The sequence below is a fragment of the Anopheles coluzzii genome, chromosome 2, assembly GCF_943734685.1.
Source record: "Anopheles coluzzii chromosome 2, AcolN3, whole genome shotgun sequence".
NCBI classification, from domain to species: domain Eukaryota; kingdom Metazoa; phylum Arthropoda; class Insecta; order Diptera; family Culicidae; genus Anopheles; species Anopheles coluzzii.
In genome coordinates, this window is record NC_064670.1 from 27,993,822 (window position 1) to 28,017,430 (window position 23,609).

General features: G+C 48.8%; 1 protein-coding gene across 2 annotated transcripts in view; it reads right to left on the reverse strand.

Moving 5' to 3' along the window:
- Positions 1-702: 702 nt before the first annotated feature.
- Positions 703-23,609, reverse strand: part of LOC120947268 (uncharacterized) — a 28,355-nt gene continuing 5,448 nt past the window's right edge. For both annotated transcript variants that reach the window (XM_049606800.1, XM_049606801.1), the window contains exon 2: positions 703-21,887. In XM_049606800.1, coding sequence (XP_049462757.1) covers positions 10,212-11,444 — 1,233 coding nt within the window. In that variant the 5' untranslated portion in view covers positions 11,445-21,887 and the 3' untranslated portion in view covers positions 703-10,211. The remainder of the gene's footprint in view (positions 21,888-23,609) is intronic.

Here is a 23,609-nt window from a genome sequence, read left to right on the forward strand (position 1 = left end):
GCGAAACATTATGCAGCTCACGTTTACGATGCGTGAGCCAGTTTTCGGCGGTTTGGCTGTAAACAAACCCACCACACGCCGTTCTGCGCAGAAGCAACGGCCAGCAACATCTGATACATTGCGAGGCAGTACGGTTTGTTGTGATAAAGGTGACACGAGCACGGCTAATGGGTATGGTAGAAGCAACATCAAATGAAGCAAACAAAGCAAAATAAAATAGGATTTGGCGTTGTTTGTTTTGCTAATAATTTTGAAAGGAAGGCGCACGGGAAAACGGGAATAATGATAGTGGAGCTACGGTGGGGTGAGGTGGCCAGAGAAACACGAGCCAAAGAGATATTGATTTGTAAAACGAAAAGGTAAACAACAGATGGTTGGGCGGATTATGCAAGGGGATGCAGCAAGGAGGCGTGTGATATTTTTAGTACGGCGCAATTTCTTTACGCTTGGCAAGCTTAAGTCGTGTCGGTAAGAAGATTTATGAACATTATTTGTAATTTGATAGTTATGCATACGGTGGTATACAATAATCTGAGTATCTTTATTGGAAATAATCATTCGGTCAATAAATCGGGCACTAAAAATCACCTATCACTAAAATATATGGTATTCCAACAATATTTGGTCACTTCGTTCGGGCAACATATAAGAAATAAACAACTCTTTGCTCAAAGGAATCACGCAAAAAGTCACAATAATCACTCGCTTTTTGTCATATTTATTTTTCTATTATCCCATCGGCGCTTCTCATTTTTAGTACACGATCGCACTCTTCAAATTTAAACGCTCATTCCAACACTGGTTCACACTGCCCATACGCCTGCTGGCACGCTACTACGCACGCACGCACGCACGCATTTTCAGAGCACACTTTTAGGCGCGTAGCACTGCCACGGCACGCTTCGTTCGTTCGTTCGTCCGTTTCGAATGTTTGGGCATTAGCGCGACGGCAGGGCGGATAGTGGCTGTGAAGATGGGAAAACCACACAACCAGCTAACCACACTGCCAGAGCGTATATTGCCTCCTCTCCCTCGGAGCAGGGTAGAGGGAACGGAACGAGTTTGCCTCGATGATGGGCTCCCTGGAGAAAGTGCCACCTACCGGTGGGACGGTTGCCGCTGTACTGATCCTTGCCACAGCCGTACCGTACCGGTGGCTGGTGATGTCGTCCCCGCGCAAGGACTGCTGCTATCTGCCTACTGATCGTCCCCAGCCTCCTGCGCTGGCGGGGGAGATCGAGTGGGCTGAGAATAGAGATTTCCACCTCATCGAGCGTCCTCACGCTACGTTCTACGTTCTAAATTCTACATTCTACATGCGCGTGGCGACATTCAAATGTCTCTCCCGTTGCGGTTGCCCTTGGCAGTCAGAGCGGCACCGGTGCACCGACCGTTGGTACATTTTTTTGTTTGTTTTTATTCAAAACGTTCTGGATGGTTCCCCCGCGATGGATGATGAAATCAGTCCCTCTCGCCAGTCTATTTCACCATTCGATTGGGAAACTGCATGTCGCCCTCCGCTTTCTTCGGTGTGATTCGGAGATGCTGTTTGCAGGTTTTCCTTGGCAGTTGCCGCCTGCGCATCGGGTGCACGGTTGCGCCCGCTGAGCGCATGTGTCGGGGTAGCGCAGCGCGTCGAAAGGTCGGTCAACAAACCGCGGCCGCTATACTGCAGCACAGATGCAAAGCCGCGAACGCGAATGCAACCCGATCGTTCCCATGTGCGGCGATGGCCCCGGCGATGGGGCTATAAATAATCCTGACCGCTTGCCACGTTGGGCCGCCACCTGTAATTTGCTGACTGCTGTTTGGGGCCGAAAAAGTAGGGGTGCAGTACAATCGCACGGGGGGACGTAGCGCAGCATCCTCTCCCGATGGAGGAGTGTACGCTAGGCGAGGAAGCTGTGTGCAGCTTTTGTTTTTGGGAGATTTTCTTGGGTCCACTATCTGGCCCGAGCGAATGTCAGCCACCCAGATAGATTAGTTTGCTCTTTCTTTCTAGCAAAAAACTAGCCCCTCTCTCTCCCCCTCCACCTGGGGCTACCATCGTACCAACCTATGGAGAATGCTTTTAAAAATAGACTTTGCTCTACAGCCGATGCGCTCGGCGGTGCCCGCTGCAAACCTTACCGTTTGGCTCGTTTAGCGTTTCGGATAGTTTCTTGATCAGTTTGTGTTGAACGTGGAGCGAGAAGTTAGAAGGAGGAAGAAAAGCAAGACGAAGAAAAATACCAAGCCAATCTATGAGGGGTGTGGAGGGGTGATATTTATTCCGCTTCTTTACAAACAACCAAACTCAAGTAAACCGGCCACAGGCAAACACAGTTTTGCGTAGGGTGAAGGGATTGCGCGTGAGCGTTTGTGTGCGTTGTTTTATTATTGTAATAATTGCTTTCAGATTCACATGACGAAATGCGTGCCCGATTTGTGATGGATGTAAGCAGCCGTTTTGGCTGAATACAACGTTTTATTTAGATAGACAACGGCACAGACAACACACTGTGTACTAGCGAAGATGGTGACTATTGCTGTTCAACTGCTGCTGCTACTGCTGTTGCTGCTGCTGTTGCTACTGCTGTTGATGGCCACTGGCGTAAATGTAAATGTTCACCGATATTAACCTACACACCTACAGTGCAGGACGCAATGAGACGGCCGTCCATTGCATCCAGCCCGCGCGTTTGATGATTCAACGCGCGAGATCGTGCGCGCTTGACGCGTAAGTACGCTACTGCACTCTACCCTTGCAGTTGGCTAGTGCTGACTCTGTTTCTACGTGCATCGTTCTCGCTTTCTCCCGTTTCTCGCTCGTCGATTATCGATTCTGGAATGTCGTACCAGATAGTGCATTTACAAATACCTCAACTGGAATAGTTCGATGTAAATGCACCTCTGACACGTACCCCAAAACTCAGGAAGAATGGAGAAAGGCATATCACCGAATGGTTTTGGTTGGATTATAAATAAAAAAGGGATCGCTGGTTTCTTTTTTTTCCTAGCATCATTGACCTCACCGTCAGTATCTTCGATGTAATGGTCAGAAACAACAAACAAACAAACAAACAAACAAACAAACAAACTTTTACCTATTTCATTTCACGATTCTATAAGAACTTTTAACCTGCTCGTTTTGATATCCATTTCCACCGGTTTCCCGTTGACTACCAATAAGTCTGTCCGATGCTCAGTGGATGGCATTTGTTCTGGTCTGTTAAGATACCACCGACACCAACACACCACCGTTGCGTTGCGTAAAATTGCAACACTAAACGGGTCGGTGCGGCGGTACGGTATTGTGCAACGGAAATTGCAACCACCGACCCTGAGTGAAGGTGTTTGCTCTTCGGAATGACGCGCAATTGCGCCCGCGCACTCGCGTTTCGGTTGGGGCACGGCGCTCTATACACTCAAGCCACGTCACCTCCCGTAGCCAGTGATGGCGGAGTAGTGGCGGGCCAGAGAAGGGCAATTGATTTGTCAAAACGATCTTCCTGATTGTGCGAATAATGAAGCCGTCAAGTTCAAGTATCCACACTCCGCCCCCCCACACACCTTTGTGCTCTGTGCTCCGTGTCAAGTGGTTTGCACTGCATTGCGCATTATGCAACCGAGAGACGTTGCAGCGGAAGTGCATAATAGTAAAAACAAAATACTAAAATAGTACAATAGTACACAAACTATTAAATTTATCTAAGAAACTCCAACTGATGCTAGCTATGTGCATTCGCATCTTTAAAGTGATCTTCTGTCTTCCAGGTAGTAGTGGCCACAAAAAGTTGTTGCAATAAAAACAAGACGCAAAACCGAACGCTTCGCTTTGTCGACTGGTTGCTGGATCGGGCTAGGTTGATCCTTCTTGAGCAAGCTTTTATTCGTTAAGCGCTAAGTGCTACTGCTTTAGGAAACTCGTCACAAACACCATAAAAAGTCTATTATCACCTTTATTTAAGCGCTACCATCATCATATTGGGCCTTTAAAATGAGGAACTTGATGATGAAACCGTCTCTGCTTACGAGGGACAGAATGGAAACAACAAAGAAGATCTCTGGCTGCAATTAAACCATTGCACTGCCTTTTTGGAAATGCAACAACGTATCTTTATCGCCATCTTTGATCGATTGTTTGGCAACGCAAGGTCGTAATGCGTAATCTTACCCGACAAAAGTGCATCACGCAGCAGCTCACGACTACACCTGCAACGCTGCCAGGAACATTGTCGTACGAACCGAACGTCTTTGTGAGTGGAACAGTGGAAGAGGTGGTGTTCGTTTGCGCGTTTCGTCCGATAAAGGCAACCGTTTGGAGTTATCAGCAGTAGAAGCAGCAGCAATAGCTGAAACTTGCGCCGCTCTTCGATGCAGCTCTTTCCTCGCTTGTTGGGCTGCCTTAGTACCACCCGCCAGAGGTCCGTTATCGAAGAACTATTATTGGGTTATATATTGGAGTGTGTAAGCCACTACCACACACACACAAACTGACACACATGAAACTACACGCTCGCAAGACCACTCGCACATGGCGTGGCTAGCATTCACCCGGGCACCCCCAGCGGCAATATGATTAGCGGTACCTCCGCATCGTAGTGTTGCTGTTTCTAGTTGGATGAGCCCACATTTTACCCACCTCGTTCGAAAAGCAGGCAACATACCGAACCAACCCACCACGCACGTAAGAGTACGGCGGCGGTTTAATACCAGATGGATCATAATATGATAATTATGTGTTTTTGAATTACGCACCAAGCGATCGCCCGGTACCATTTCCCGGTCGGGGCCGAGCGAGCTCCTCAAGAACAAGCACAGGAGCGGGCTAATTTCTCACCACGGACGAAACAATAGCTCATAATGGACCTTCCTCAAGAGGAACGGAACCGTACCGAGGCGAAACAGCTGACGTGCTGTGCTGCTGGCGCTGCAGAAACCACCGCTAAAGCTTGCGGTAAGCTACAGTTACGCCACAATTATCCGCTTCCGCTTCCACCTCCCAAACCACCAGCAGCCCGAAGGAATGGACAAAATTTGGGGCGGCCAGGTTGGAAGTGGGATTTACAGTCGCGGTGACTCACGGTCGCTTATCAAACGAACGGCACTACGAACTGGCTGGCATAAAATGGGGATGGTCCAAAATCAATGCCCAGCGTTCCGCTTTGGCGCACTTTCTACCGAAGCCCGGTATTCGCCGATGATGAGCTCACGCATTCGGAATCGAAATGGAGAGGTTTTGCTTTGCAGAACCAACGAAGCAACGGTGTCTGGAAGCTTTTTGCGTACGGTGCCTTCGGGGTGGGGGCCTATTTCACCTACATTCAACACCGGTACCCAGACCAGACGGGGATGTAACGGGAGTGTGTTCCACACAAATCCCCACTCTCTCCCGGGATGTGTGTGTGTGACAAGTCTGTCTGTGTGAACTTGTCACACGGTTAGCTGGTGATGATTAGAATGTGCGGCAAAATGTGTGTTGCCATCGCGCCACGCGTCCATGTTCCATTGTATTTACCCCGCCTCAGACACTCTCACCCAGACAGGAGGAATGGTTTTGCGATAAGGGCTTACAGCTCTCTCTCTCTCTCTCTCTCTCGTGCACTGGAAAACAAAGCCATCGGTACACATCGGCCCTACATCTACCATAATAGACTGTATTATTTAATGTACCGCTGATAACCTTTTACCGGACGGCACAGTGGCCGCGAGTCTGAAGATGCTTTGGCTTCGCGCCACACGGTCAGATCAATCCGGATGTACGGTCCGGTTTTGGGGTTTTGGGTCTTTTTGGGAGGGCGAGTTAACTATCTTATCTCGCTCGTGACGCAGGCAGGTACACACGGACACACGGTTTGGTTTATCTAGCTTTTGGCTTTGGAGTGTGTTGCATTGTTGCGAATTTGTTCGTGCTATGGATGGACCGCGTAAATGATCGGTTTTGCGGTGGATGCCGCGATAAAATCTGGGTGACGACCTTTGTAGCCTAACTGCCGGTCCGGCGGCCCTGGGTGTCGGTATGGGGTGCTATAAAGGCCCTGTTTTGATAAGACAACCAATTCCTAGAAATTGAGAGCATTTGGTTTGATACAAATGGAACGCAACCCGACCCGTGGTACGTGTTGTAGCGTCTAACAAGAAGCTTTGAATTCGAAACGATCGCCGGCAATTAAAGATCCGTTTCGAGGCGAGTGCGATGTGGCCGCTCTTGGCACACTAACGTTCCGTGCCGAAGGACTGACACCGTCTGCCAACTAACGAATTTGCCAAGTTTTACATAATGAGCGAGCGCCAAAAGATGCTCGTATTGCCATGGACATCTCCGTCACAGATGCGGATATATCTACTTTCCTTCGCCTGCCAGCAGACTGAAGGGCTTTCGGGTGACGAAATGTCACGAACAGTCTCGATTGTCGCAAAAAGGACAACAAAGGCGGCAGCAGCCGCTATCGAACGGAAGGAAGGATATTCTGGGCGGTGGTCGGACGACTGCCAAGATTTTAAAAGTGATTCCGTGTCTCCCCTTTTATTTCTTCTTAAATCCTCATCAACAGCATATGGATCGTGCATTGCTAAATAAAACCGAACTGTATGTCCACGGGGGCTGCAAAAATAAAACAAAAATACTTGCGCCTTGCATAACGCTTATGCACTTTGAAGAGGAAGAACAAAAAAATACAAGATACAAGAACTCCGTCCGTCCGAATATGTGTGTGTGTTCCGGACTGCCCCAGTTGCATCGCTGCTTTTTTTGGACACACAAACGGTAGGAAAAGAGTGCAGAGGAGTACGACATGCCACCGATCGCACACTGCCGTGTGGCGTCGTTGCCTGTCATCGTGTTGTTTGTAGGTGTTCCCACCCGGTACCCCTGCCCTTTCCGCTAGCCTGCATTTCGACATCTAGGACGACTTTGTGCAAGGTTGTGCCATTCCCGTTGACCTTCCACACGGCCCCCCCATCGGATGGTGTGGTACGTGATGACGGCTTCCGACATCGCTTCGACATGCCCTATCCCCCTGCGCTCGTTTAACACACGTGGGATACTGCTGGCGCACGTTGGTGATGGTGGTCCGAGCGGAATAGGCAGTCCCCTCTCATCTGAAGCCCTCCCCTTTTCAAATCGATCGTACAGTACGAAAAGGGTGGCACGGCCCTCGAAGCTGGTAGTGGGGACACATTCGCAGCAAATGGTGCAGGTAAAATAGCACTCAAACACACACACACACACACTTTTTGTTTTGTTTGGCGTGTTTTGCGAGCGCACAGTTCGAGGCCTTGCGGGCGAGCCCTGGAACGCTGGAAGGTCTTGTGCAATGCATTTCCGATCGGGCACATTATTGGCTGGTCGCTTACAATATACATGGCCCTGCTTGTCCCCCAGCATACACACACACACACGGCAATGAGTACCGGCTATCAGAACGCTGTGATACCCTGTACAGCTCTCTGTACAACCGTCCTCTGCCGTCATCGGTGCTGAATGCTGAATATTAGCTCAATTTTTTTTGCTGCTGTTTGTTGAGTTGTGGTTTTGTTTTACCCTATTTAGTACACACTCACACAGCCCAGAATAAACCGAATGGATGCCATATCTCGCTGGCAGCGACGTACACACTCCCTGTGCGAGGTGCCCAGCTTTGCCAGTGTGTGTAAGTGGCAGGTGACGGCAGGGCACCACTGCAAAACTGCAACATACTGACCTTCATTCGCGATTGCACAATTTTTGCACCGGCGAGTGCGCGCTGCCAGCGGAAGGGTGGAATTTTTTGTGTGTGCTGTCTTCTCTCGCGCATTCCTACAACCCCCCGTCCCGTGCGCGTTGCCCACTCTTCCGTTTTTATGTCCCCCATCGCCAACGTTCTAAGGCGGGTGGGAGGCACGCTCGCGCGCGCTTCCCTTAGAGTACGTGTGTCGAAAGATGGGGGCTTTATTTTAGCAAAAGACTCCACACTCGACACACACACGCATACACAAATACGCGAACGCACCCCATCGCAAACCTTGAGGCGGCGTCTGATGTAACGCGAACCACTGTGAGCGTTCGCTTTTCCCGTTTGCTCGGCGACGGTTGGAAAAGAAATTCGTCGGCTAGGAAGAGCGAAACACAAGTAGCTTCGCTCGAACTGCTAGCCAACATTTCAAGCAAGCAAATCATGCGTACAAACACACACACACACGGTATGCGTGTTTATGCAACGGCTCACGCGCGCGTTCCCCCCCTGTCCGGAGAGAATCCGGACCGAAAAACCTTTTCGCGAAGCGATCTCACCGAAGTTCTTGGGATCGCGAGCTTAATTAGAGTAGCAGCGCTAACTAGGCGCGTTTCCTGTTTGTTTGAGCACATACACATACGCACGCACACGCACGCACACGCGCAGCCTTGTAGCGGGGCCGAATGACTCCAACGATTGCAACACGCCAAGAAACCACCGCTACGATCAAGCGGGACAGTGGGCACGTGGCAGCATCTCCTCCAGCAAGCTCCTCTCCAAAAGTTGACACGTTTGCAGGAGGGGTGGGGGGGGGGGGGGGTGGGAATTCCGGGGGATGTCTCACGTGTGCCGCTACCCGGAATATTGGCTGCGGCTTTGGTACGGTTGGTCAAACATGGCCACCTTCCACTGTGTCCTCGATCGAGCCGCTGGTGTGTGCAACGAATGACGAATCTCGCAGGCCCACCCGTGTCCCCATCAACTCCCCATCCCTCCTCCCCCCAAAATACAGCACTAGCACAGTGCTGACGATCGTAAGAGATCGGAAAAAAAGCGGCGAACAAAATAAAACCACCGTAAAACCAAATCGTTCCGTACCGAAATACACCACAAACACCGACACACACGCGCGCGCACAAACGCACATACTTTTCACCGACCTAATTTCTCTCCTCCACCGTGTTCCCCTCCTCCCTACTCTTGGGGTGTTCTTTTCCGTCGAGGGGGGGGGGGGGGGGTGGGAAGTTACGCGTAGTGAAAATGAACGCCAATTGTCTACGGGCGGCGCACGGGGTCCCTCTTTCTCTTTCCTTTCTTCCTCCTACCTTCCTTCCACCCCGGCCTCAACCCTCTATCGTCAGCGTTCCTTTCCTTGCGCCACCTGTACCATTTTGGCCATCGAGTTGATGAATTTCCTTTTAAAATTTGTAGCTCAATCCGACTTTCCAACGCTTCCAATGTTGGTAGTCGGCAGAAGTTACACGCGCGCAACAAAAAAGCCCCTCTCTCTCTCAGGCTCTCTCGCTCGCTGAAACCTCCGTTATCGCACACAGATGCAGGGGATGCAGCAGCAGCGCGTATGTGATGCACACAGGTCAGTGGTGCAGGATGCAACAGCAAAAACGACAATCAGCAGTTGACACGTCGGACAACCGAAATCGTTTAGGGGGGAGAAGGGAAAAAAACAACCCCACCCTCTCTCCCCGAAGGTGGTGCTCGGTGGCTGTGACAGTGTGTGGCGGAGAAAGCGATAAGGCACAGAGCCCCACACACAGAGAAACGGTCACGGTGCGATTGTAACATCGGTTCGGAGCTGTGGCCGAGAGTGGCTAAGTAGTGTTTTTTTTCTGTTTTTTCTAGTCCACGTTGCCGAGTGGACAGGCGACACAGGCGGATCCGTGTTATATCATCAGCTAGCCACACACACACACATATACAGAAACACACATAGAAACACACACACACACACAGACAGAGAAAAGAGATGCGCCTGTCACACTAGAAACTACTGCCGACGGCTCTAGTACGCATGAGCGCGAAGATCAAGATCAGAAGGGTTGGAAAGGTTTGGGGGATGGGTGCAAGGGGGTGTGTCGCTAATGCTTATGTTGATGCTGTCGCCCCTGCCGGACACAGCCATATTAAGATGCACCACCTCTTCTCGTCGGTGTTGCCCTTCGCTGCTCTGACCAAAACTATCGACGACTGCTGACGTATGAAGCTCTGACGCTATCGCGTTTGAGTGTCTCAAACCCCTTTCGAGTCCCCTTTGCCGAGTAATTGTGCATTGTGAGCGGAAGGGAAGCATCCAGCACGTCAGCGCAATGGTTAGCAAACGCGCTCCAACAGTGGCTGCTATCCGCTTCCCGCTGTACTCTGTCTGTCACATCTGGGGCCCCCCACTTTTTTCTCGTTTTTTACCAGACGGGAAACCCCCGGGAAGATGAAACATTGTCCAATACCCCCCCCCCCCCCCCTTTTGACCACACACTCTCACAGAGCTGCTTTCTAGCATTACAAAACACTAGCTCTCCCACACGCACACCCAAATCGTACACACACACGCACACACACTGTGGGCATTTTGATCGTAAAGACGTACGAACAAAACAACAAAAAATCCCATAGTGCCGTCATAGTGACATCAACAACTCGGCTCGGTTGTGAAATTGCGGTAAGGTTTCCGTTTTTTGTTTTTTTGTGGAATTGTTTCTCGCGGCTGTCCCTTGTCACACACGCAAATTGCACAGGAGCGCGCACACACACACATAAACACACTTGCACTACGTCTCTATGCGGTGGCGGTGGAATAGATACGGTTCTCGCAAATTGCACTCCGGGGGGATGCAGCAGCAGCAGTAGCAGCAGCATCTCGTCGATCGTTTCCGTTGTAAATTGAAGTTCCGCTCGCCGAACTGAGGGGGTTGTTCCGGCAGCCCGCAGCGACCGGGCCCGTTTTGGATGCGACCACGTGTCGCGCAAGCTTGCCGTCTCGCCGCACAGTGGGCAAAGGCTGGCTCGATCCAAACTCCAAACATCCAAACCAACGTTGGCCCAGGTCAGGGTGCGAAGTGTCGGTCCAACCCCGGTGCACCACCGCCACTGTTGCGCTGCCGGACGGGCACTCCCGGTGGTCTGGTGAAGAGCGCTGGCAACCGGATAGGCGGCCGCATCCCAGCAGAGATCGCGGCCAACTGACGGATGGAAACGCGCGCACACAACAGCTGAGCCCCAACCGCTCCGAGCGCACTCTACAGGTGCCTTGCGCCCGCTTCTTGCCCCGCGTATTTCGTTGATGTTTGCATGTGTGTGTGTGTCCGTGTGTCTGTGTGCGCGCAGTCGAACGTGCGTGCGGGGTGGGAGCGCTGGCGGGCGAATGCAATCGAGAAGAGGGGGAGGGGCGCACAGCTTTACGTCCGGTGTGGGGAGAGCACGGGCGTACGGGCCTTGCTTGCACACACCTTGCCGGGGTGCCAAGTGGAAAAGCACTGAAATGGCCTGGCCGCGCACTAACGGGTAAATAGCTTTCAAGTGCGCGCATACATGCGTACTAAATAGCCACCGCCACAGTTCTCTCTCTCTCTCTTTCTCTTTGCATTTCGTACTCGGCGGACACTCACACACACGCGCGCGCGGGTAAGCTGTGCCCTTCTCTCTCTTTCTCTCTCTCTCTCTCTCTCTTTCTCTCTCTCTCTCTCTCTCGCTCTTTTTATTTGTTCGCGGAACAACGGATTTATCTCCATCCATTGATACGCTCGTGGTACCGCGAATGTTGGTGCCGCCCAGGGAAAGGGCAAGCTAACGGGGATGGTCTCGGTGGTGCGAGCGAAAAGGCAACGCTACGCCCCATCTTCTAACCCCACCCCCCATCCGATCGCCACTATTCTTGTAGGGCCCGCAGGTACGTCACGATCACACTCAGCGCCGCGCGGCCAAAACCGACACACAGCGAAAACGGAACGAAATGGAATCGGCTCACTCTCTCTCTCTTTCTCTCTCTCTTTCGTGTGCGGTTTTGGTCGCGCGCGCGATAGTCACTCAATTCGTGGTGGTCAGAACATTTTCGCCTGCCGAATCTCTCCCCTGCCGCTGATCTGTTCACGTGATCGTGACTAGTTGGTGATCGTGGCTCGGTACAAGCGCAAACCCTTCTCGCTTCTATCGTTATTGCGCGGTGCAATGTTTTCCAAAAAAAAAAAAAAAAAAAACGGCACAATACTGGGTGGGTTTTTGTGGTTTCTTTGTGGTCGCATCACACGACGACACAACGACGGCGACAACTGTCGTGCCCTGGGCCGAAGAAAGGCCGCACCACACGCGCCCGAAAACACTGCCCGAGCGTTGCGACTAAAACGCGACTAAAAATAATACAAAACACCATGCAAAACACACACACACTCATTATGTGTGTGTGTGGGTACGGGGAGGTGATACGGTACGGAAAGGTTTCTGTTTCGGTACGGAAAATTCTTACCCGCACTCGCAACCCAACCTCCCCTCCTACATGGAAACTCTCACTCATCCGTGCCATCGTTTTCCCATTTCGACAGCGCTGCGAGGGCGAGGGGGCTCTGTTTTCTCTCGTCACTCGCAGCGGCCACCGGTGAAAAGTGCTGTGGCCCGAATGCCCGTACTGCTGTGAGTACAGAACCCTTCCACTCCCCTCCTTTCAATCCACTCTGCCGTCATCCCTCTCCTGCCCGAGTGAAAGCCATCGAAAGGCGGGAAAACGGACAGAAATGGTGAGTGTGATTTGGTTTTGCCGATTTGCCGTGTCACCATTGCACCATGGTTTGCGAGTGCAGTTTTCCTCCCGCCTTCCTTCCCCATGCTTCGCAACAAAAAAAAAAAAAAAACCAAGAGAGCCGAACGAATTTTCTTTTGCGAGAATTTGGCCTAGAGGGGGGAAAAACAAATCGGGGGGCCCGATCACTTTATGCCTTTTCGTTTCACGCCACAAAAGGCGCGGTGTGTGGCGCGAGTGTGGACTGGCCAAGTGTTGTGTTGGCCGTAGGGAAAATGGTGTGCCTTTGGACTGTGTGTGTTTTCTTCTTCTTTTTCTTATTCTTCTTCTTGTTTTTTTGCATACCGCCCAGCCAATCGTTCGGAAATTGCTGCTGTTGTGCATGCAGTGTGATGTGCGCATAGTGCGCGGTGCCAAACACGAGGGCGTTCGGAATTTTCACTGTTCGATTTTCCGACACAATTCGTAACGCTTCGCTGGGCAGCACTTTCGGCGGTGGAATATTAAATAGATCAAACCCCGTACGATGGTTCGGTATGGCGGTTTGTGCTCACGACATCTGGTAGGGGCTTGCACATTCTAGCACGTACGGTGGGGATTTGAAATGAAAATGGGGGACTAAGGATTCTGAAAATCATAACACTACCAATCGAGCACGGTTTGGGACGGTATAATAACAATTGCTGTCGATTAGACTTTCTCAAGGGGGTGAAAAAAAAACATGACAAGACGCATTTGCTCTATACAGCTGAGGCGCATTTGTGGCAATTGTGTTCATTAAACTGCATCCGTACAAATCAAAACATCCCTTGGCTTTGACATTGCACAGACGCAACGGAATGCACTGTCTGGATGCTCCTGAGAGCAGAGATAGTGTGATAGAGAGAGAGAGAGGGAGAGAGTGAAGGAGAGAGAGAGAGAGTTAGCGAATGATCGAACCAATCTTCTAGTTCTAACGACGGCTCTATTGCATGAAAAAACGATCCTCTGATCCGTGTCGAATGCAAATTCCATACAGAAACAGATCGATCATGACCAAAAAATTAAGTCCCTCAGTGATAAAACAACAGAATAGATCATCTGTGCAAGATTGCAACCGTCCGTACGCGGATAGCGCACTAATGAAGCATAATTGTACGGAACGGTACGGTGAGATCCAGTAGCTCCAACGGTTCATTAGTCAAGCTGATGATATCCCGCAAAATATGCCCGAACGTAAATCTGACTCCCCTGTTTCTCGCAACAATCTCCCCCACACCCACTCCAGACACGTCGGCCCCCATGGCTTGTCCCGGTGTAACTGGAACATTAATTTCGGTAGAATAGCTTCCAGCTACGGAGGGCAGGGGAGTAAAGCAGTGGAAAGCAGAGAGTTGTTTAAATGCAATTATTAACATATTTTACCCAATCCCGCTCATTTGCACCTTTGCCAGTTGCCCGTTGTGTTACCGCTTGTTGCCTTTGTTTTGCCTCCCGGTGCGCAGTTAGAAACGTAACAGTATCAGAGCTCCCAGAGCTCTCCCTCTCTCTCTCTCTCACTTCAGTTTGCGGAGCTTTTCGATCGGTAGGCTTTTGTTTCGCTACTTCCACCTCCCAGCTTCGGTAATGTTCCGTTTTTTTTTTTTTGGTGTAATCCGCTAGCTGCAAAAGTTACACACACAAACACACCCCAGTTACATACACCACGGGTTGGTGCGTAACGTGGCTGTTGCATTCTATGTTGTGGAGTGAAGAATGGATTAGTGCATGACAGATAGTTGCACAGTCCCAAACCCCTGCAACCTGTTCTTGCGTCTTGCATCCCGTTTCTGTGCTCTGTTCCCGTTCTGTTTTGTTTTCCTTTTCCTAAATACCTACCCCTCGTCCCTCGTCTCGTCAACCAATCCTCAATGCAATGGAGGGGTTTGAGTTTGAGGTTTTTAGAGCACCTGCATTCCCACGTCTGCGCACACCCACCTTACGGGAAGGGTACCGTTTGGTGGTGCGTTCGGTCGCTGCAAACAACACTGTCGCCAGAGCAAGAACGGCGATCGCGACCAAGAACTGATGATCTAATGTGCACGGCTCACGAGCGGCGAAAAACCAAATACAGAACACACACACACACACACTCTAGGGAGCAAATCGGAAGGGTCTGTGTGTTGTGCTGCATTTTTACGCAACTCAAGCGGGGGGACATCATCTGCGTCGATCAAGTTTGGAAATGATGATGCACTGTGGACAAAAGTTCGCTTGTTTGGGTGTGCTATAAGTTTTCCTTTGATTAATCCGTTTTGATGGAGTTCAATTAGGTAACAATTGGTAGCCTACAAATGGAAAGAAGCGCGAATTGTAATAATGCACTAAAGATACAGTGCACGCATAAACTGTACAGAGCTGTAACTGCAGATCGATCATGGGTATCTCTTCTTTTATACTTGAATTTTGGAATGTATGGTAATCAAAGATTGTGTTCAATAAAGACGAAAGATCGAAATATTCATCAGTCTTGACATCTTATTTTAATCTTATTCATTGTTTAGTACAATGTTGTCTAAAGTGTTTCGTCCTGGCGTAACATGATACTGGTTTTAATTGGATACCTTCAGTGGAGACTCGCTCCATGGTCTAATCGCGTAGTCGTATGCACGGTTTAACCCCAAGTACCCATGTCATGGGTTCAAATCTGGAATTGTGATCCTCTAATTTCTCAGATATTATAAAGGAAATGAAAAAGATCTTCACACAACTATATTATATTAAAAATCTTTACACCATTTCTTCTATGTTCGGCTAGGCTTGATTAGCCTTTCGAATACTCCCCTTCACCTTCTCCCCGCCATTTACAGTGAAAAACGGTGAAAGAAAAAAAACGGTACAGGTTGGTTGGTTGGTATGTATAGAACGGTTCAAAACAATCGCGCGCGCTTTAAGCTTGGGGGGGGGGGGGCGCCATTTTCCACACCATACTTTCACAGTTACTATTTTTGCACCCTTACCGCTCCCGCCCTTCCCACTATCAGCAAGGTTTGCGTTGCACCCAATAAGTGCAACACCGCCTCCCACCCACCACCGCCGGCTTAGTGAGTGCGTTTGCGCCTGCCGTTAAAAACAACGACAAAAAAAAAGTGCATGCGCTCACTCCGTGTTTCCAATGGGCGATGGAGTGAATCAAACGGAACACGGCACCGCGCATTACTATTTTCGCGCCCTCCCGTAATGCCCCTGCCGCCAAGAAGACGATAGCCAGCAGGTGGAGGGAACGGGTTGTGGGAGGGCTTAAGGAAAATTCCCGCAAGTGCACCAGACATCATACACTGAATCGGTGCCTTTCCAACCACACCCGGGCGGGATGGTGGGATGGTATGGGCTAAATTCACCCACAACTGCACAAGTAGTGCAGTAAACTTGTAACATTCGTTACACAAAAGACGAGGTGTGGTAATGGGGAGAATACCAGGAGGTAAGGGGGCCCGTTGTGGAAAATGCTCGCTTTTTCCGACCTTCCTCTCCGACGTCTCCGTCCCACGTTTTGTCCGCTACAAGCGAGCAGTTCAATGCCATCACACGAACAAACAATCAGATGTGTTCTGATGGCATGTCTTTGTCGGGGGCATAAGTGATACCCACACACACACGCACCCGTGCGGCCGCTTGTCTAGTCTCACGCCCGTTTTTGTCATCACTGCGGAGGACGGAGGACGCATTAGCATTAGGAACACTTTCTCCGGCGTAGTGCATGCGGTACAAATGGCACCAAAGTGAAGTATGCTGAATCAATCTGATCGTATCTGATCGGTTGTAGTACGTTTGCAAAATGCTTATAGAGCTACGTTTAGGGTCGGATTTCAGCGATAGTTTTCTTTTGAAATAACAGGCACGTTCCAATCATGTAGTAAATGGGATTGAAATATCTCACAAATCATCTTTAAATTGCTCGATTTGTTGAAACCAACATCGGCTGTATTGTTCGTCACGTTAACTCCTCGAAAATAATTTTAATAATGGTTTGATTTTTGCTTTAAAACATGAAATAATAAACAGAACTAATAATACTTCTATACTTCTTAGAGTACCAGCAGCAGTAGTAGTAGCAGCAGCAGTAGCAACAGCAGTAGCTGTAACAGGCATAGGAAAAACGTTCAATTGGAACTTATTTTCAAATATAAAATTTTAAAATAAAACACTTTCAACACAATCTGATCAAAAAACTGCCCGTGAAACACGGCACGATATGATAAATGTAAATAAAAAAGGCTTTCCTCAATCCATATCGATTTCGAATCATATTTAGTGTGCAATTATTAGAGCATGTACTTACCCTGCACGACGTTGCATGTGCTGGTGCGGTCTGTTCCGTTGTTAGCTGCCTGCTTGCTAATTATCTGCCAAAGCTGACTTTCCTTTCTGCCATTTCTAGGCACTGATACCTACAGGGAAAACAGAAATAAAACACAGTAAACCTTTCCATCTTCTATCTCACGCTACGGTGTGCTTAAGCAGTCATAAATGCGTGTCCTTTCGGTGGCGGTTAGCTGGTGGCGGCAGCATTGGCACGCCGATGCAAACGTTCCATATGGCTGTGACCGTGAAACAATACGCATTTTTACCTCGAAATGCGAAAACTCCCCGCCCTACACGCACGCCGCAGGAATGCCAGCAAAGTGTAGAAACAAAACATCTGTCGGAATGCAACGATGTGGTTTGTGGAGTGCGAAGGAGGTAGTACAGTCACTAACCGACGGCCGTGTGTGCATCGATATACACGGTTTCCCGTGTATCGAAACACACAACTTCTTTCGTAAGACAACACTTCTGAAGGTATGCTTGTTGCTCGCTGAACAAACAAAAAAAACACCAGCAAGGCTACTAAAACTACCCTTCGATAGTGCATAAATCATCGTACTGCAAAACATCTACCACCCGCCCACCAACCGCTGCCATGGTTAGTGGTCCCGCCGCCGTTCGATGCACTTTATCTGGTGCATAGAGAAAATCGCTCCGAAGTAGCAAAGCGTGCACACTACTAATCGGCGCTGCAGGGTGGTGCGAGTAGCGAAACCGTTTTGCTTAGTAGTGCAGCGTGCGTCCACGGTCCATAAATTGGAGCTGTGCAAACGGGCGGGAGAAAGCGACGATCGTTTGCGCGGTTGTCGATCGCGATGTACAGGGGGGGGGGGATAGAGTGAATAATTTCCGTTAGCGAACACTTAACCGAAAAGTGCATTGCAATGCATCGAAACGGTAGGTTTTGTGTGTTACTAGAAATTGGCGAATTATTTGGTACGATTTGGTACGACACTTTGGATCCTGTGAACGTTGGAAAGTTGCCCAAATAGGCAACCAAATTTAGTAAAGACGGATCGCCTAACGGTTCTACATTGGTGCATAGGGAAGAATATCATGCCTAAACGTTACTAATTTTACTAAGCACCCTCCTCACTCATGGTTGATATTTTTAGGCATACTCTCCTTTCCTCAATGATAGTTCGAACTGCTGCTTTGCTGCTATCCCTCTCATCCTTGCTTGTACGACGATAGATGAATGTCTTCATCTCAACCTAGAAATATGGTAATCAGGGTAGCCTACTTAATACTACCAAGGCAGGGGGGTTCAATGTAACTTGTCTAACTTTGCGTTTGGAAGCTTTTAAACCCCACACGTACCTACCAATGCGAAGTGTGAACTGATCAAAATTACTTTGTAGCATCAAAATGTCCCCTTCAATTCCGGTGAGTAATAATTATCGATATTTCAATATTTATATCCACCGGCAGAACACCACATAAGCGATCACGCCAAGTGTAGCCATTAAACCAGTGAGACCTTTCGTCGGCGTCCGAAAACATCCTGGCACGCCCAGAGCGGGGGGAAACGGGCACGGCAACCGTGGGTAAGTATGTGGTGGTGCATCGGATACGAAAATAAGATCGTCCTCGGCATCGGTGATAGGTCGAAAGTGTCACGATGAACATTTGGCACAAACATGCCATTTACGTGCCCGCTGGTCCGCGTGCGCATTCACTCGCGCTGCATCCACTGCAACGTGCAAACCACTTGCGTCTAATGCATTAAATCCTTTGCGCGCTCTGCCCCGCGCTGCCCTCGTTGCTCATCGGGTTGGGGTTATTTTGACCGGGTTTTCAAGCAAGTCTCCCCCACATCCCACAACAGTTGCAAAGCCGTAAGGACCATCGCTGCAGATACATCACCGATCACCGTTTCTACCACTGGCCGCGCATACGCAAGGGTGGTGTGTTTGCGTTGATAAAAATAAACTGTAATTACATAAAATAATTGCACTTGCCAAGAGCGACGCCTGGTTTGTTAGTCGCGTTTTGGGTGTTTCATTGAGGATGAGCAGTTTGGGCTTGATGGGGAGGCGGAGAAGGGCTGGCGGTGTAGTTAAATTAATTATTCATCACCACGTATGTGATTTGCTGCCTGCTGCCAGTTGCATTTGCCTAGATTGTGAGCCTGCATCCCTAGCGTGTTAACCTTTCCTCAAAGGTGTTGCCGTGTTCTGTTGTTGATGATCCATGCTCAAGTTTCGTTGAGCATGCTGCACGAGTTATCGTTACGTCAAACGCCAACTCTAGCTAAGTTAGGCTGGGTTGGGAATGAGAGCTGTGCAATAATCATTCAATGTAACCAATATTTTAATGATATTACTAAAAGTAGAGAAATCCATGAAAAAGTAATCAAATTTACTCTTATTATTTCAAATGATGTTTCCATTCGGCGCATTCAAACCTCAATTACTCACCGCGCCGAGAAGCAAATCAAGTTGAGCGTCTTGTCATGCGGGTTGCATACTTCTGGGCTGATTGTTCAATTGCTCAAATTTGAGCTACTTTTCAAACGAATCTAATGGTTAATGGTTTTTTTTATTGATAACAATCACTCCAATCTAATAAGCTGAAATCCAGTAAGCCAATAAAAATCCAATAGATCCAATAAGCTTAAAATTGTATGCAACGTTGCACCACCGTTGGCTCACACCAACAACGGTCGACAAGGTTGAAAGCAGCCGCGGTGAGCCAGTTCATACCACCCCTGGCTGATGAAGCTTTTCTCACAAAGCTTTTGTAGTGTTTGCGAGTCCCGCTCGTTGGGCACTCATTTTCTCACACAAACACTACATTGCGCAGAACTGAAGAGGAACGCATTCAGCGTTCGGTTAGCTAACCCGGTAGAGGTGTGTAGAGCGCAGGGGGTAAAATGGGTGCATACACTGCCCGCCGCTCGTTTCATGCATTTCGCGCTGCAGTGTTGGATCTCATCCCGGCCACTGAGATACCACCAGATGTGTTCACTAGTTTGAGTCGATATGCACAGCGAGCACAAGGAGTATCCCAGCGGCAGAGACGTTATTGCAGTTGTCGTTCGGTAGGGCACCAAACCTAAACAGAACATGGGTGAACCTAAAAATAAATATTAAGTGATAAATACTATTGAGATGATGCGAAATGAGACAAGAAATAAAGTTAAAATTTCTCCTTAAATGAAGCTTGAAATATAGGTCAATAAATTATTTAACAAAAAAAAAACCAATAATGAAAAGACTGCCCCAGGCAGGTTGGTTACAAAGGCGCAACCACACACTTGCTCCATCCATTGGAATGATCTCCGGGGCCGCGGTTTTGCATATTGAATATCAAAAGCTTGCGTTTCGTAACCGCCCGCGCGACGAGCGGCCCTTTGTGATGAAACCGGAATGAAGACGAATCCTGCCCTTTTTGGTGTTGTTCTCTCTGTTGCGCTGATAGGCACCAAGACCAAGGGAGCAGGACGGCCGGGAAATGGGCCGTCGGAAGGGAGCGAATGTGCACTCACGTTTTGCGCAATCGCTTCCCACATGACGCCAATGCACGGGTGCCATTAGTACTGGGTAGCCGATGTTGCCGTGTGACTCACGAGTCACGTTTCACGCCCGGCCGTTACACGTGCACAGTTCTTAATTGGCACAGCGGCTTTGTGTTGGTCCATTTTTCGAGCGACGGCCATCGCGCGATAGGGCGGGTGTAGGTGGAACCGATCTGAGCGGTTAATTAAGATTTAAAAATGTTTTACAACGACCGGCTAATGAAGCGATAAGTGTGCTTTAAGCAAAACAACTCCGTTAAAATTACAACAAAACCATCTATTCTTAGCAGTTGAGTTGAGAATTTTGCCCCAAAAAAAAAGTTCGAAGCTATATTCCATTTCCAGCACCATTCAACGGTGTGTGATGTAACCGGACGGGCACTCACGGTGGCCAGCAACGTTGCATGGACGAAGGGGGCGAAGAACCGCGGCGAAATGAATCATCCCCTCACGTACCAATCGTACGCTTCGCACCCGGGGGCAGGGGTGCCATGTTCGTTCGTGTCGGTTTCGTGGAGACAAGTGATGGAGAATGCTCTGGTGTGCGTGAGCCGCCATATCCGACCTGCGTTGTGTGTCAGCGAGATCGTGGAGAGCACTACGCGGGGATGGGAATGGCGATCGCCGCGAGCTGCTCAGTGGAAATGGAGCCGCCCGCACACCAATACCATCGCAGCCGTACACATCGATTGGCTGCTATCGGGTCGCTGTGTGCTGTGCGCATGTTGGTGTCATGCCAACCGAGCGGGGCCTTTTTCACGTTCAAGTTCAAGTTTAACAACTGTGGCCCCTTATCTGGTTTCCCCCCTATTTCTTTTCTTTTTTGTTTCAACCCCCTTATATGCGACGGGTGTCGGTTGGATGGGGTGGATCGGGCAGAGTGTAGCAGCTGTTACTGCCCCAGCCGTTCGTCTTGTGGTCTCTTCTTGCGCTTAGGCACCCAGAAATCCCGCCATCTGTGCGAAACCAGCCGACTCGCTCGCTCCCTCGCACGGAACGCGTACAGGGTTATGCTTTCGCGAATGTCTTTCGCTTTCATCCCTAGGGGTAGCGTGAGATGTCAGTGTTTGGGGCGATGTTCACTGGGCAGAGCTCCGCTCCACTGGTGCTGCCATCTCTTCAGGGTGCACCATTGATCGGTCGCTTCCGTTACAAGTTCAAGGTATTTGCAATTTGCTCCCCAGTATGTGTGTCTGTGTGTATTATTACCACATACTGTCTCTCTCTATCTCTCCAGGGGCGATTCGCCTTTCGGAGGTCGGACGCTCTCCCTCAGCGAGCACTGTCCGGATGGTATTCGCTTTATGTCGGACTTCTTCGCGGTGGCCTACTTCTATGGATGTTTTTTTTTGTTTTCAATGCTTGCCACTTTTTGCGTCCCCATTGCCCGTGTTCGCAGTGTTGGTGGTGCGCTGTGCTAACCAACGTGTAAACGTTGGCACATGGGTTTTGCAAGTGTTTGTGTGTGGTGCAATTGTTTCGTTGGCTCATTTTCACCTTTAGCGCCGCGGGAAGAGTGCCAAAATGATTGTATGATGTTAGCGAAATTTATTCGCCTCCATCCTGTCTCTGCTCGTTCGGTTGTGTTTTTGTACAATCACTGAAACGATAATTGAAAGAAGAGAATAAAAACTTTAGACTTTAGAAAAAAATTGGGACTTAAGGTATTTACTTAGGCGAACTCAATACGGGCCAATTGGATTACTTTTTTTCGACTAAAAGGAATATCACTGTGAGATTAAAATCTGCAAAATTATCGACATTAGCACTTATGCATTTGCAAGTATTTCATAAATTTCGCAAATACTTATAACCGTTGTTTTTATGTTCTTTACACTATTTAAAAAAAAAATAATTGAAAATGGGTTTCCCTTTCAATTGTCACTTCCAATAAATATATTATTAAAAAGAAAACTTCTTAAACCGATCGACACACGATGGTACAACCTGCTCCCGATCACAAACCGCATATCTAGGCATTGAATACATAACTGGTGTACTGGGTTCATGGTTGTTCTGCAAGAACAAGCTAGCTGCCCTGGTAGATAGATGACACTAAAACGAAACGTACCAAACGAGTTTTGCAAGTTCCCTTCAGCAGCCAACCCTCTGCGCCAGCGAGCGAGCTGCTGTTCTGCAAACCACCTGGTCGAATGGGCACAGTGGAACTCGCTAGAAAAGAAATCGCGAATCTTGGTGGAACAGCCCAGTAACCTGTGTACAGTACAACACTTGTAAGCACACACACACACACACACACACACACACACACACACACACACACACACACACACACACACACACACACACACACACACACACACACACACACACACACACACACACACACACACACACACACACACACACACACACACACACACACACACACACACACACACACACACACACACACACACACACACACACACACACACACACACACACACACACACACACACACACACACACACAAATTACATGTGGTAGCTCTGTAGCACAGCGAAAGACAAGGGAAGAGGGAAAGAAACCGGGCAGAACCAGGAGCAGCTTTCCTTGTATGCGTGTACGAAGAAGTCGAAAAGGCAACGAGCGAAAATAAAAGTCAAGATCGTACCGAAGATCTTGGCTTCAAGTTCAAAGTCAACCTGTGCGAAACGTGCCGTTGCGAAGATCCCATCCGAACGTTGTGAAACAGGAAAAGGAGGAATGAATGGGACAGAGGAGAAACAAATAACAAATAAAATAAAAACGAAAGGAATGAACAATTCGCACACAGAAAGGTGCAAGTGAAACGGAGAAGTTAAGAAGACATGATTTGTTTAATGGAACATAGGTTTAGATACGTTGATTTAAATGAAGAAGAAGAAAAAAACAGATAACAACACAGAATAACTGGGAGTAATGGGATGGAAATAATAGTGAGACAACATGAAACCAAAAGGAAGTATAGGTTTACGAAATGGGTAGGAAGATTCGTTTCGCTGCAAGAAACGTATTACTAAGGTGAAATGAAGATAATGAACAGTGTGAAAGAAACAGCCAAAATGAGGGAAGAAATATGAACACCAAATGAAAAACAAAAGTCTTACATAATACTGCCCCAAATGAAGGGTTTGACCTATAAGAATAGCAGCGCTACAGAAGCAAGATGTTTCAAAGAAAAATAAATCTAATCGAGATTAACTTGTTGTGCACAATAATAATATTTGTTGCTAAATTGGCACAGTGTGGTTCTCGTATTCGTAAACAGGTTTTAAGCATAGAAATATAATATGGTTTGTACGATATTATCGAAAATCCAAACAGCAAGAATGCTAAA